General features: G+C 35.5%; 2 protein-coding genes across 2 annotated transcripts in view; one reads left to right on the forward strand and one right to left on the reverse strand.

Annotated features, from left to right (window-relative positions):
- LOC141486580 (uncharacterized) overlaps window positions 1–14,196 on the reverse strand; it is a 173,036-nt gene that overhangs the window by 43,693 nt on the left and 115,147 nt on the right. The window lies entirely within an intron of this gene.
- On the forward strand, window positions 1,477–2,999 carry LOC141486587 (uncharacterized). Its single transcript, XM_074184786.1, has 3 exons — window positions 1,477–1,995; window positions 2,055–2,276; window positions 2,334–2,999. The coding sequence occupies exons 1-3, from the start codon at window positions 1,945–1,947 to the stop codon at window positions 2,979–2,981; spliced, it is 921 nt and encodes a 306-aa protein (XP_074040887.1). The 5' UTR covers window positions 1,477–1,944; the 3' UTR covers window positions 2,982–2,999.

A 14,196-nucleotide genomic window follows, 5' to 3' on the forward strand; every position in this document is an offset into this window, starting at 1 on the left:
GAACTCATGTGAATGATATCTGATTCTTATTCCACAACAAATGTTTGAAATACAAACTGAGTAGAGAAAAGTATCTTCTGTATAATTCAGTGTTCATATAGAAGTATTTGTTTCGAAAGAATTTTTTCTTTCGTATAATTCAATGTTTACATGAAAATAGCTGTTTCAGGAGGACTTTCTTTCAGTTTGTGTCTGAAAGTTACTTCTTTGCATGATCTACACATCCATGTATAGAGTTACTTCCTTCCTTTCTTTGGAAGACTCCCTCATCCTTTTTTTTGTAACAAGATGGAGTAGTATGAGAATATGTCGTCAAGCTTACCTTTGGTTTCTTGAAAGAGAATTATTGTAGGCCTGCTTGCCTTCTCTTTACTCCACTGCCACTCATTTCGTATCAACACAAACTACAAGATTCGACTAGAGACACTTTTTACTTTTTCACAATAAACAAAACGGTTCAACTATAATGAAACACCTGTTCACAAAACATTTCATTGTGAGACTTTTATTGATTTTCGGGTGTGTCTATACTGACTGAATTCTACATATCCAATGATTTATATTTAAGTATATTTTACAATTTGAAGTACCTGAGTTATACCTGGCTAATTAATAATTTATGTGTAGCCGAGTTTGTAACGAATGAAATGGCCTGAGCTTATGTCCCAAATTGCCCCAAAATGTCACCAAATTATATCTAATGTACTCTCAATCCTCTGAAGGGGACAAGTGCCCCCCCTAGATCCGCCACTGCTTTGAAGCAAATCTGGATCGCCGTTGACGTTATTCAAGAGTTCCTGAGCGATGCTCATGCGACGGTTTGTTTGGTTAAAATCCAGCAATTTTGGAACAGACTTCGCTGCCACACGCTTCTTGGACAAAATTCCCGAAGGAATTGCATGACATGAGCCAACTGATATACCGACATCCTCAGCAACTTCTTAATAGTGATTCAATGATTCTCCATAACAATTTTCTTCACTTTCTCAACATTTTCATCGGTTGTTGATGTGCTGGGGCGTCCAGAGCGAGCGTCGTCATTTACATCTTCTCGACCTTCTGAGGAAAGCTTGTACAACTTGTAGACATTTTTCTGACTCAGAGAACAGTCACCGTAAGCCACTGTCAACATAAATAGTGTTTTTGGGCACCTAATTCCATTTTTACACAAAATTTTAGGCAAATTTTCTGATCTATTTGTTTCGATAGCAAAAAATCGCTGAAGACGCAAAACATTTCTGAATTTTTTACCTCTCACATGACGTGACGATCCGATCCAAAAAAGGATCGTTTTGGTTGCGCGGAAGCAAAGACCACCATTTGTTCAAATAATAATAAATCGTCTTTATTGGTGAAGGTACAAAATAGGCGCAGTTTAGCCAAAGGCTACTCTAACACTTAACCTAAAATGTACAATTCTAATCAACTAAAATGATAAATAGAGAGAACGGCACGATGAAAAAAACGCATCACATAATAGTTATTTATGTATCAAGGGAATTAGGAGGGCCTTAATTACCGATGGCAAAGTTTGCGTCCCGAGGGCCTCTGGCCCGAGGGACAGCAATTGCCTGAGGTTATTAAGGCTCATTAATTCCCGTGGTACATAGATAATTTTATTTCTGACCGATTTCAATAAAATTTTGTTCATTTTTGAAACGGAAAAATGTACCAATTCATTACCTTCCCGGTATATTTGAATCAGGTACCGTTGATTATAGTAGAGTTTTCTTGTTGCTAGGTTGTTGCTGTTACTTGTTTATAAACAGAACTTTGTTATCAAGCTGTGTTTGCGGTGAAAACGTGTTTTCTACCCCAAATATAGTGGAGGATATTTTGAAAAAAGCTGAACAAGCAAGAGAATCATTAATTCCATCGAAAAGTGAAGCCGTATACCAAAAAGAATACAAGATATATCTGGACTGGCTGACACGGAAAAATGTTATGCCAAAAGATGTCACTGAAACTGTATTTCTGGCATATTTTCAAGAACTGGTAAGGAATTTTCTATGTTTTTCGGTAGATTTGGTAGTAATTGTGTTTATTCGTTTCAGTCAGAAACGTATAGTCCGAATTCTTTATGGACTAAATGGTCAATGCTAAAATCGATGGTGACTATACATGAGAAACGAGATATCACCAAGTTCAATGAACTACAGGCTTTTTTGAAACGGAAGAGTAAGAGTTATAAGCCGAAAAAGTCTGCTGTTTTATCTCCTAAAGATGTTATCAGATTCCTAAAGGACGCTCCTAATGATATTCATTTATTGCATAAGGTAATTTTTTTCTTATTTTCCTTTTTGTGTGTATTTATTTCCTTTTTTTTGTTATAGGTTGTTTTGATTATGGGTTATTTTGGAGGATGCAGAAGTCAGGAACTTTTGAATATGAAGATATCGGATATAGAGGACCGGGATTCCGTTATGGTAGTGAACGTACCGGAAAGTAAAACTGGTGTATCGAAGAAATTTACAGTTGTGGATGAAAAAGAGTTCTCCGCTTTGCCTTTATTAAGACTTTATATGTCTTTGCGTCCTAAAGGTATTGAACGATTTTTTTTGAGCTTCCGACAAAATAAATGTACATCTCAGCCAATTGGAAAAAACATGTTTGGGAAAATCCCCAGCAAAATCGCAATGTATTTAGGATTGCCAAACTCATCTTCCTATACGGGACATTGCCTTCGTCGCACTTCTGCTACTGCTCTAGCCAATGCAGGAGCAACTATGACTAACTTAAAAAGACACGGAGGTTGGAAAAGTTCCACGGTGGTGGAGGGGTATTTGGAGGATATCATCGAATTGAAAAATAAAACGGCGCGTATGTTGTCTACTTTGTCATCAGAAGAGGCAGGTACTTCGACTGTAGTGAACAGAAGCTCCAGCCATACAAAAGAAGAAATTGTTTCCAGTGGCGGAAGTAATTTTCAGGGAACATTTCAAAATTGTACATTTATTATTTGTAATGACGTGAATAAATAAAATATGATTCATTTTTCATTTCTATTTATTTTTACTTGTGAAAGGTAGAGGGAATTATAAAATCTATAATGTCCCAAGGGAGTTATGACCCTCTTTATTGATAGCGTAACTATGACGATATAAGCTTATAATATCCCGGTCAGAAATAATAATAATTTATATCATAGGTATCTAGATGACATATTGTGACAATGTAAGTAAAGGTTAAAGGTAAATTCAGGACACGGCACTCAAGTTCCTGTTGGTATTCAGGAAGTTTTTTTCAGAAAGTGTTTTTTCAGAATGAGTCTTAACTCTCCTTTCGAAAGTTGCATACAATTGTATAACAGTGAGTTGTAGAATTTGATGGAGAGATAAGTGAACGACCTCTGAAACAGTGACGAGGGACATGCAGTTTATTTTTTGATCTTACATCCAATGAATGTAGCATAGACCTAGGAATCAGTTTATTGTAAAGTGATGTGGGAATTTTGTAACTCAATACTTTGTACACAAAATTGCAAAGATTATAATTAGTACGATTGATCATTGTCAGCCAATTTAATTCTTTGATTTTACTCGAGACATGATCGAATTTTCTTAAAGAATAGACAAGTCTACAACAGAAGTTCAGTACTTTCTGTTTCCGATTTAAATCAAATTTACTTAAAAGATTGCTGTACACAATGTCACCATAGTTGAACCGTGATAAGACCAACGACTCAGTGAGAAGTTTCCTGATTGGTCGACTGAAAAAATATCTATTTGAATAAATCAGTTTGAGAGTCCCAAACGATTTTCTAAGCAAATCATTGGTGGGGCACCCACTTGTCGTGGGTTTTAAACCATCAAAAACCGCATGGGAGCTGACGCCCAGTTTTCCCGCCATCCAACTCACCATTTGTGATGGGCCAGTCTTCACCAGAGTCCTCAAATCCTGGATTACTGTGGGTCGATCACTTTGGGGCTCATATTCGAGGCTAAACGAATGAATGAAATTTCGCAAACCAACGTCGAACGCATGCGTTCGTTAACACTATCATTGCCAAATGCCTAATTAATTGATTTTTCGGAATGTATCGGCAGAACTTTGATTTAATTCGTAGAGAAAAATTGGTCGTATAGTTAGAGGCAAAAAAGAGGCAAAAAAATTGAGATTTGGAAAAAATAAACAGCATCAATGAATAGAGCAGTATATACTACGACACAGTAGAATAAATATTCATTGAGATACTCGTTAGGACAACAAGAGGATTGCTCCGAATTCTTGGGGTTCTTGTTGAATACTCTTTTTGAGCAGGAAAATAGCAGAATCAATACTAATTCATTACATTCTCCTCAACAAAGAAAAATCAGCCCACTATTACAGAGATTAAAATCCATAAACTTACTTGCCAAAACGATAGACTCTCTTGCACTCGTCCCTTCATAGAAAAAACTGATACAATAAAATACTTAGGGGTCCTAGTGGATCAGTGCCTTCGTTGGAATGATCATATTGACTATACGGTAAAAATATTACGTAAGCTCATTTACAAATTTTATCAACTCAGAAATATAGTCAATAGAAAAATGTTGCTTACTGTATATGATGCCCTGGCCGAGTCAATTTTACGGTATTGTCTAATAATATGGGGCGGAATATTCAAATCTTCCTTACGTAATTTAGAAATGATCCAAAACTCACTCATAAAAATTATGTTCAAAAAGAATAAATTCTATAATACTCAAGCATTATATGAAGAGAGTGGAATATATAGTGTAAGAAAACTGTATACTTTCCGTTGTATATTATGGACAGCCAATGTTACGAGTTCATTTGTTCAGAATATATATAATACTCGTTTACACACTTCACAGATTGCAAAGGTTCCACGATGCCGACTTACAATCAAAAATTTATCACATACATTGGACCAAAACTCTACAATTCTTTACCGCCGTCACTAAAATGTATCAAAAATTATACTAAATTGAAAATAGAACTGAAAACATTTATCAATCACAACTACCACAGATTGGAAACAATACTGGATAGTTGACTAATTAACCATACTGCAATCACTCAAAACAATGTCACAAGCTGTTGTTTCTGTTTCTCCTTTCGTATTTGATGCTCTAGTTATGATAAAAGTCTGCTCATCATTTTGGTCGTCCTTCTAGGACTCTCCAGAACTATTTAGTTGGTTCATCTTAGTTTGTAAATGTATTGTTGGTATTGGATTCGTGGCTGTAACACAAGCTTGGCTTAGATAGCCACGATCCTTCATAGATGTAAGTTGTAACGGTTTATATTTTATATTAATCTGAATTGAATAAATTTTGATTTTTTTGATTGACTGACCGTTCTGGATTGAATGATTCCGTACAGTCTATTTCGTGTTGTGTCTGTAGATCTTTTGATGGCAAAATCCTCACTTGTTAACTTTGTAGTAACTAATATGACTGATAACCAGTCCGTGCAAAGCTTGTTGTCAAATCATCTGAAAATGGAACTTTTAACGGGTGACGATCAACTGTATTGCCAAACATGCGCCAAACTAACTGACTATTATGAGACAAGTATAGCTGAGGAACCATTCAATCTAATAATAATACCGATGATCTTCAAACATGACTCAACCTCTGACAGTTTCAACAATCTAGCAGACCATTATTATAATCTTCATGCAGTCAATGTTCATTGTCGTTCTGGCGTTGACTCTGGTCATTATTACGCTTTGGCCAAAGACCAAACGGACTGGTTTAATTAAGTTTGACGATAGTCGTGTTACTGAGTGTTCTGGCGATGTCTTGAATTCATTGGAACCTTTGGAGACACCCTACATTTTGTTTTATAAGAGAGAGGACATTGTTAGATCAAGATCTTCAGATGATGTGGTGCTGCAGGTTTTTCTGGGTTTTCCGGCAGCTGAAAAAGCAAATGCGCCACTGGAATCAATCAAGTCGCCCCGGAGCGCCAACTATTTTTTTTTTTATTTAGATTTCAAACCGCATCAACCACTTAGGGTTATTAGCGGCGGTATATATGAGATACAGTATATCGGTATACATTAAATTGAATTAAATATATGGATTCGTTTGACATATTTGAATATTACAGAGTTTTCATTTACTTGTCTCGCATGTATGATTGCCTGTGCGATGGCATAAACCTCTCCAGGGTAAATACTGCTGACGCTGGGTAGTTTGTAACTTTTACTCTCATGTTTGCTGAATACGGCTGCTCCCACACCTTTTTCTGATTTAGAAGCATCGGTATAGATGTGATTGAAGTTAGAGAACTCAGAAGAAATGGCCTGGAATGATTTTCGCATCAGTGCAGCAGGAGTTACATCTTTCGGGAATATAAGCAGTTCTGTGTTACAGGGTGGAATATCGATTAACCATGGAGGAGGAGTATTTAAGGAAATGGAATAGGTAGATGAGAGGTTGATAGTGACAGGTATTCTGCGGATGCGGGTATGTATGAGTCTTTTGTTGGTATATTTCATTTATATGCTTGGGAAAAATGCGACTATGGGTAGAATTTTCAGGATTGGATGAAATTCTTGAAGCATAGGTCATACTGAGATAGTTTCTTCTCAGTTGTAATGGGAGTTCTCCTGATTCAATGTACAAGCTTTCCACTGGGCTAGTCCGAAACGCTCCATATGCTATTCTTATACCAGCATGAAGAACGCTATCTAATAGTTTTAAAATTGTTTCTCTGGCACAATTTTTATTGTTGTTTCATAATTTAATGATTTGTTCTTACTTTCTTCTTTAATATATTGAGATATGGAGTATTGTATATTCCACTCAAATTTAACGAATCGTGATGGTTCTTATGTTGGACATAGTTTTGAAAAAAACTTCAATCTGACGCAAAACTGGATCTCAGAATACATTACAATGAGAAGTCGAGACGAAGACCGAGTTATTAGTTTCTCGAAAATGTCCAATCCCATGCAGCATATTTCGAGTATTCTATTCGGAAGTGAGGGTGAATCTATTAGTGCAATTTGAAACGATTTTGCTAATACGGAAATATGTGAATGTTGATTGACATTATCTGAAAATCAATCAAATATTGAATTAACGTATGTGCTCTGACATTTCATTATTTTCCAAACAGAGGCATATGATGATTCAAATGACAGTGACCTGTAAGAAGGCCTGTTAGACATCGTAGTTCATCCCTACTATAGTCCAACAACTGGTTGGTATCAAGTTTCTTAATCCTTAATCCACACTCACAGTGCTTTAGATTTTATTTTATCTCATGAAATTGCTGAGTGAATTATTATGCAATGATCGGAAAGACTTTCTTGGGTTATCCAATAATTACACAGCTCTACAGAAAAAAATTTTTTTGTGTTGCCCTGGATATTTTTGCAAATTTTTATGTTTTCGAGTGCCTAAATCACGAATATATTTATGAAATTACTGAATGTGCTCTATTTTTTATGATTTTTACGTATCTTCTATTTTTAATAATAATCGGCTTGTTAGTAAAAAAAATTATTTTCTCAGTCATGATTAGGCTTCTGCGCAACTTTTTTGCGCGTACAAACATCACGTGATCCCCACTTCTCGGGCTCCTTGCTCTGCAAAACAGCTGAGAACTCGGTTATTTGATAATATTGAAGTACTAACACGGAAATCTGGATAAGTTGTTATATGTTAATATTTTGTTTTAATTGTTGAGTGTCCGTTCTAGTATACTTATCTTGTCTTTTTAAACATGAGTTTGTCACGAAGGAAGTGCGAATATAGTAGTGATTCATTCTGTTATATTTGTGGTATTTATATATCAAAAAAACAAAAAAGAAATATTACAGACTTTGTTAAGGAAACTTATGCTGAATATTTCGGTTTTAAAATGGACAAATTAGATAAATCATGGGTTCTTAATAAAGTTTGCAAGTCTTGCGTTGAGTATTTGCGGTTGTGGAAAAAAGGAGAACATTCTGGATTAGACTTTGGTATTCCTATGATCTGGATGGAGCCCAAGAATCATTTCGATGATGGTTACTTTTGCGTAGTAGACGCTAAAGGTTTTAATCGAAATCAAACGTGGAGGTATCCAGACTTACAGTTTACAAAATGTCCTGTTTTACACAGTGAAAATCTCCCTCGGCCTATTTATGTTTCAAAAGTGATTCGCATGCCTTCAGAAACAATGATGTTGCCAAATTCACAGAAATCGAATCAGTCTACCAGTGGAAGTGAATGGGAGGGTGAAACATCTACGCCAAAGTTGTTTTCTCAAAATGAACTCAGTGATTTAATACGTGATCTAAATTTATCAAAACAAGGATCAGAACTGTTAGCTTCAAGATTGAAAGAAAAAAAATTATTGGCATCGACAGTTACAATTACAACGTACAGAACGCGAGAAAGTGAGCTATTACAATTTTTTGATGAAAATGAAGGATTGGTATACTGTAATAATATTGCGAAGCTGCTTCTGGACATGGGTTTGAAAGAATACAAACATACTGAGTTGCGTCTTTTTATTGATAGCTGTAAAAGGAGTTTAAAATGTGTCTTACTGTCAAATGTCAAATTAGTTTTAGGAAAAATCAATTACTCGGAGCATCAATGGTCGATCTCTGTGGATTTAAAAATGGTTAATTTTTTACTTGGTCAACAAAGTGGATACATGAAATACCCTTGCTTTTGTATTTGGAACAGTAGAGCAAAGCAACGTCATTGGGAACAAGATGTTTGGCCTGAAAGAAATTCTTTAACTGTCGGTAAAGCTAATGTAATAAGAGAGCCGTTGGTGAGCAGAGACAAAATTATACTTCCACCATTGCATATTAAGTTAGGAATGATAAAGCAATTCTTAAAAGCTTTGGACAAGGAAGGAAATTGTTTTAAATATATTTGTAGAAAATTTTCAAAACTTAGTATGGAAAAGTTGAAAGATGGAATATTTGATGGTCCTCAAATACGACAATTGATGAAAGACACTGATTTTATTAAAGTTATGACTGTTCCGGAAAGTAAAGCTTGGGAAAGTTTTGTGTTGGTAGTCGAAAATTTTCTGGGTAACCATAAATTACCAAATTATGAAGAAATTGTACGAAATATGCTGACAAACTTTCAGATTCTAGGAGCAAATATGAATATCAAGTTACACTATCTTCGCAACCATTTGGATAAATTTCCAGATAATTTAGGAAATTATAGTGAGGAGCAGGAAGAGTGGTTCCACCAGAATCTAAAAGTAATGGAAGAAAGATATCAGGGTCGATGGGATTGTCACATGATGGCCGATTACTGATGGTCTTTAAAAAGAGATTGTTCTCTGAAAAATTATAAAAGAAAAGCTCTTAAAAGGCGTTTCATGGAAATATAACATGTTTTCGAAATTTCCCTCTCTATTTACTTCAATTTACTTATTTTTTTCCAAATAAAACTGAGATTATAAATATATCTGTTATTTTGTTTCTTGTTTTCGAATTTTTGTAATGTAAAATGAAAATAAATATTTAAAAGGAAACGAGACCTAATCTTACAAAACCATTGATAATTTCATGAATTGTGAGTATAAATACACCCAAAATCAATCTTATATCTAGGACAACAAAACCACTGTTGTTATCACAACGGAAAAACGCATGAACGGAGTTCATTCAGTGGAGTTTTTGAGATCAGAGAATGACAAATCATACGTAAGAATATCATTTCGATCCATTCAAAACAAGTAAAGTATTTTGGAATCAAAAGTACAAAAACGGTATACAGAAGAGAATCATTTTCTCCAATGTATTGAATACACATTTTTTTGCAGAGACCGATCCTGTAGTGAAATGCAGTTACTTCATATCCACCCAATAATTTGTAATACCGGTAAATACATTTTCGCACAATTTCCAGATTTGCCGAGCATAGTGCGGCAGTATTCATTTAAGAAATAATAGTTATGATGAAATAGGTAACAACTTGATTGATGCTTACAGAATCACTGATCTAGTGAACTACGTTTAGATGGTTAAGAAATTGCTAGGATCGTAGTAACGAAGGAATGATATTGTTTTTATTGATGATTTGTATTTTTACTGGGATTGTAACTGAATCTATTTTCAATTTTTGTTTAGATGAAATGAAATCTGAATTAATGTAGGATTGTAAGGTGATCTTTTTTAATAATATTGGTGATCAAGCTTTTATCCGTGGCTTCGCTCGCATTTATGCCATTAAATAAGTTTCAGTACCATAGAAATGAATCAATATGAGAACTATATTTTAATGCTTGGCTGGGATTATCAATTTTTAAAAATTATTACCTAACCTAACCTAACCTACTCTAACCTAACATAACCTAACCTAACCTGACCTATCCTAACCTATCCTTACCTAACCTAACCTAAACTAACATAAAGTAGCTATATTTTGAGATTTCTTTGACAAACAATTTTTTTATCTTGCATACAAATTTTTTTTTCAATGAAAAGTATCCTGCGTTACTTCTATACCTCCAAGAACATGTGTACAAAATTTCATGATGATTCAATTTTCCCCAAATCAACTCGATGGGATTGAAAACACAAAAATAGGGGGAAGCCTCAGTATGGCGTGTTCATACTTTTTAGCAATACTCTCAAGGGCATACACTTTTTCAAATGTTTTTCTCTGTGAAACTTCAAGTAGTTGGTTTTTGGTATAGTTATCTGCAAAATACAAATTGTTATCCATTATAAAATTTTGTATTTCTTCTTTCCTCGAATTTTTATTCGGTACTTTGATGAGCTGTCGCGAATGATAGGAAGAGTTATCATGAACTATTACACTATTCGCATCCAAATTTGGGATCAGTGTGTTTTCAAACCATTCCTCAAAAATATAAGCTTCCATGTTCATATGAGAGTCAACATTGCAGTCTTCAAGTTTTTTTCCACATAATTTCAAACCTATCCTTTACTTCCTCCGCAATGTACAATGATTAGTCGCGATCCTTTGTTTGCAGGCATGTTAGGCGTACACATTCTCCAACCATCAGTCCACCGTTTCGTAACTGTGTCGTGAGTGTCATATCAAGTTTCGTCCAAATAGAAAATTTTCCGTTGTTCTTGTCTATATTTAGTTATTTGTTCTAATTATTTGTTACGCAATTCCACTATTCTTCTGCTTTCCATAGCTGCTTGACGTTTGTTTATCATTATAAATATAAATCCTACTTTCTTTATCCAATTCTGAAGAGTTTTGTCACAGCAGTTCACGTTATGGCCGGAAGTATTCAATTTCTTCCTTATGATTTCAGTAGTAGCAGTCATATATTGTTTTATTTCAATGATTTTATTAGATGAACATCTAAAAGTTTTGGTAATCCCGTATCACATCGCGTTTCCGCTCATAAGGTTTGTTTTTGACTATTTTACGTACGGTTGAGAAAGAAATTTCGGTCAAATCTGATGTTGCTTGTGATAGTTTGTTTCTCTCGAAACCAAACATGAGATGTAGATTCTTATATACATTGAAACATACTCTCTGTGTTTCAATATTCAAATGCATCCGAATCTTATTTACTGATATCTCTTTTTCGCATTGTTCACCATCGCTATTGGAATCACTACACAGGAAAAAGTCTGCGTTATACTCGTTATTGCTATTAGTACTTGTCCAAGGACGCCACATTTTAAACAGATAACAAAAATTTTAAATAATTATAACTGCACCAATATCGAATTTTAACACTTAAATCGCGATCAGTTCCTGAACTGAACATTGACAACACGACTCTTCTAACTATCCTCGCATTCTATTCGTCACCGTAATATGACTCCAAATTTGATTTTATGACTCTTCAGCCAATCGAAAAACTCGGTTACTTAAAATTATCCAATACGAACCGCCAATTCTTCAGTCCACGTAGACTAGTTGGTAGCGGCGTTATTTCTCTGTATTTTTTTTGGCCTTTGATATGCCGACAGCTTTAACTATTCACAATAAAGGTTACTTCGACTACTATACCTACTATTGTTGTATATAAGAATTGTATCCCCAGTTTGTAACAATTATTTATAATGATGAATCTTTATTTTCCTTTTTGAAAAAGTTATGAAATTTGTATAGGTATCGTTAAAAAAGAGGTCGGAGACTGGAAGTTTTCGAAAAACGATAATTCAAACTACCTACCTATACACATACATTTTTCAAAACGATAATAACAGTTATCAACAAGAGAATCCTTGAGTTTTCTTTTGAAGATATGCATGGTTTTGGATTTTTTCATAATATCTGGCAGCAAATTATAGGCACGTGGAGCCATCTGATAGGGTGATTCAAAAACTAATTTGGTTTTTGCAAATGGTACAAAAACAGTGTTTTTTGTCTTGTATCAATATTATGCTTACATTTATTTGGTACAAACAACTCATTTCTATTCTCAAAAACGGACAAGCGCAAGTCAAAAATTGAAATACTGGGCACAGTTAGAATTTTGCGCTCAATTCTCTTGTACAATGTGCAGGAGATCCGTCTAGTTCTAGTTGGTCAACATTTTCGATATTCTTCGAGTGGCAGATTCGTTAATGCTCGCAATAGCTGCAAACTTACGATAAATGAAAGCAAAGAACTTCACAATCAGAGAATTAGGAATAAACTACTTGTCAATCCTTCTGGTCGGTAGCTGAAGCTGTTAATCAAATCCACAATTCCATCACTAACACAAGCGGTTGCTTCAATTGCAACAACAGCTATATAAAAAGCAAATCTAGTAGCTGAACAAGGTGCGTTCCACTCCACAGTCGATTTTCTGGGAGAGACACCACCCACTATTCCCCCACTAGAATCCACAATGCCGATAATTACTTTTAGACAACGTTCAGTCAGGCGAATTTTGAAACAGCTCAATATCAAAAAGGCGCCTGGTCTTGATGAAGTGCCCCTCATCCTACTTAAAGAGTGTGCAAATTGATCTTCACCAGTGTTTGCAGCCTTTTCAACCTGTCTTACAAGAAGGGGGTTTTTCTTTCTTGTTGAAAGATTGCTCGCGTTCAGCCTATTCGCAAAAAGGGCAAGAAAAATCTTCCAAATAACTATAGATCAGTCGCTTTGCTATCAGTGATATCAAAAATCATATCCTTGAATATTTGGAAGGCTTCAACATCTTGAGCGATCATCAATATGCCTTTCGAAAACCAAGATCAACAGGCGACCTTCTATCTTATGTCACCCATATTTGGAATACACCAATCAAGAAACATGAAGAGAAGAGCTGTTGCGCTTGATATTTCTAAGGCATTTGACCGTGTGTGGCATGAGGGTTTGCTGGCCAATCTTCGATGTTATGGATTGTCAAATCATTTCTCTATATAGCTCTCTACCTCCCTGAAAGAATGTTTTCTGCAAGTGGCCGTCGTCGACGGATATCTCTCGAATACTTTTACCATCAAAGCTGGTGTTCCCCAGGGATCTATTTTTCTTTATCCAACCCTCTTTCTATTATATATCAACGACAACGACAGCACACTTGTTTCGTTATTCCCTTCTGATTCCAGGGCATCAGCTACAGAGGCACATCTTCACTAGCAGCAGGAGGTTGCATATCCTAATGAGGATCTAGAAGTGATTTCAAATTGAGGTAAAAGTAACCAGGTTCAATTGAATGCCACAAAAACCCAGGCATCGTTTTTCTCTAAGAAAATAAATGTCTCCGAACCTGATATAATAATATCAGGTCAGACAAGTCCGCTTTCTGCTTCGGTAAGTTTGTTGGGGAGTTAAAATGGACACCAAATATATCTTGGCACAATCATGTTGTTGGAATTGCAAAAGTCACTTTTCAAAAGCTTGGAACACTGTTCCGAACCAAAAAACTGTACACACCTCAGCAACTTTTGATGCTTCATAAAGCTCAGATCAGACCTTCTTTGGAGTATTGTTCTCATGTATGGGACTCCGCCCTTAAGCATGCCCTGAAGCTGCTATATTCCATCCAGAAAAGAGCCACCCGCCTGATTGGAGACGCGAACATCATTTGCAATCTTGATAGTCTGGAACATCGAAGAAAAGTTGGAGATTTGTCTCTCTTTTATAGATACTTTCCCGGGAGATGTTCAAGTGGCTGAGCACATTTGATTCCATCAATAGCGGTACATATCAGGAATACGCAACGGACTGTGGTTGAGGTTCAATTCAGTACACCTCGAACTTCACCGTTCAAGATCTCTTTCATTTCGAGAACTGCGTTTATGTAAGAGAACGTTTTTTCACGTGGATTCAATCTCTAGCGATTCAAATG

Source organism: Leptinotarsa decemlineata, unplaced genomic scaffold (assembly GCF_025532065.1).
Source record: "Leptinotarsa decemlineata unplaced genomic scaffold, Ldec_3_MD MMD2_tig00026358_RagTag_RagTag, whole genome shotgun sequence".
NCBI lineage: Eukaryota > Metazoa > Arthropoda > Insecta > Coleoptera > Chrysomelidae > Leptinotarsa > Leptinotarsa decemlineata.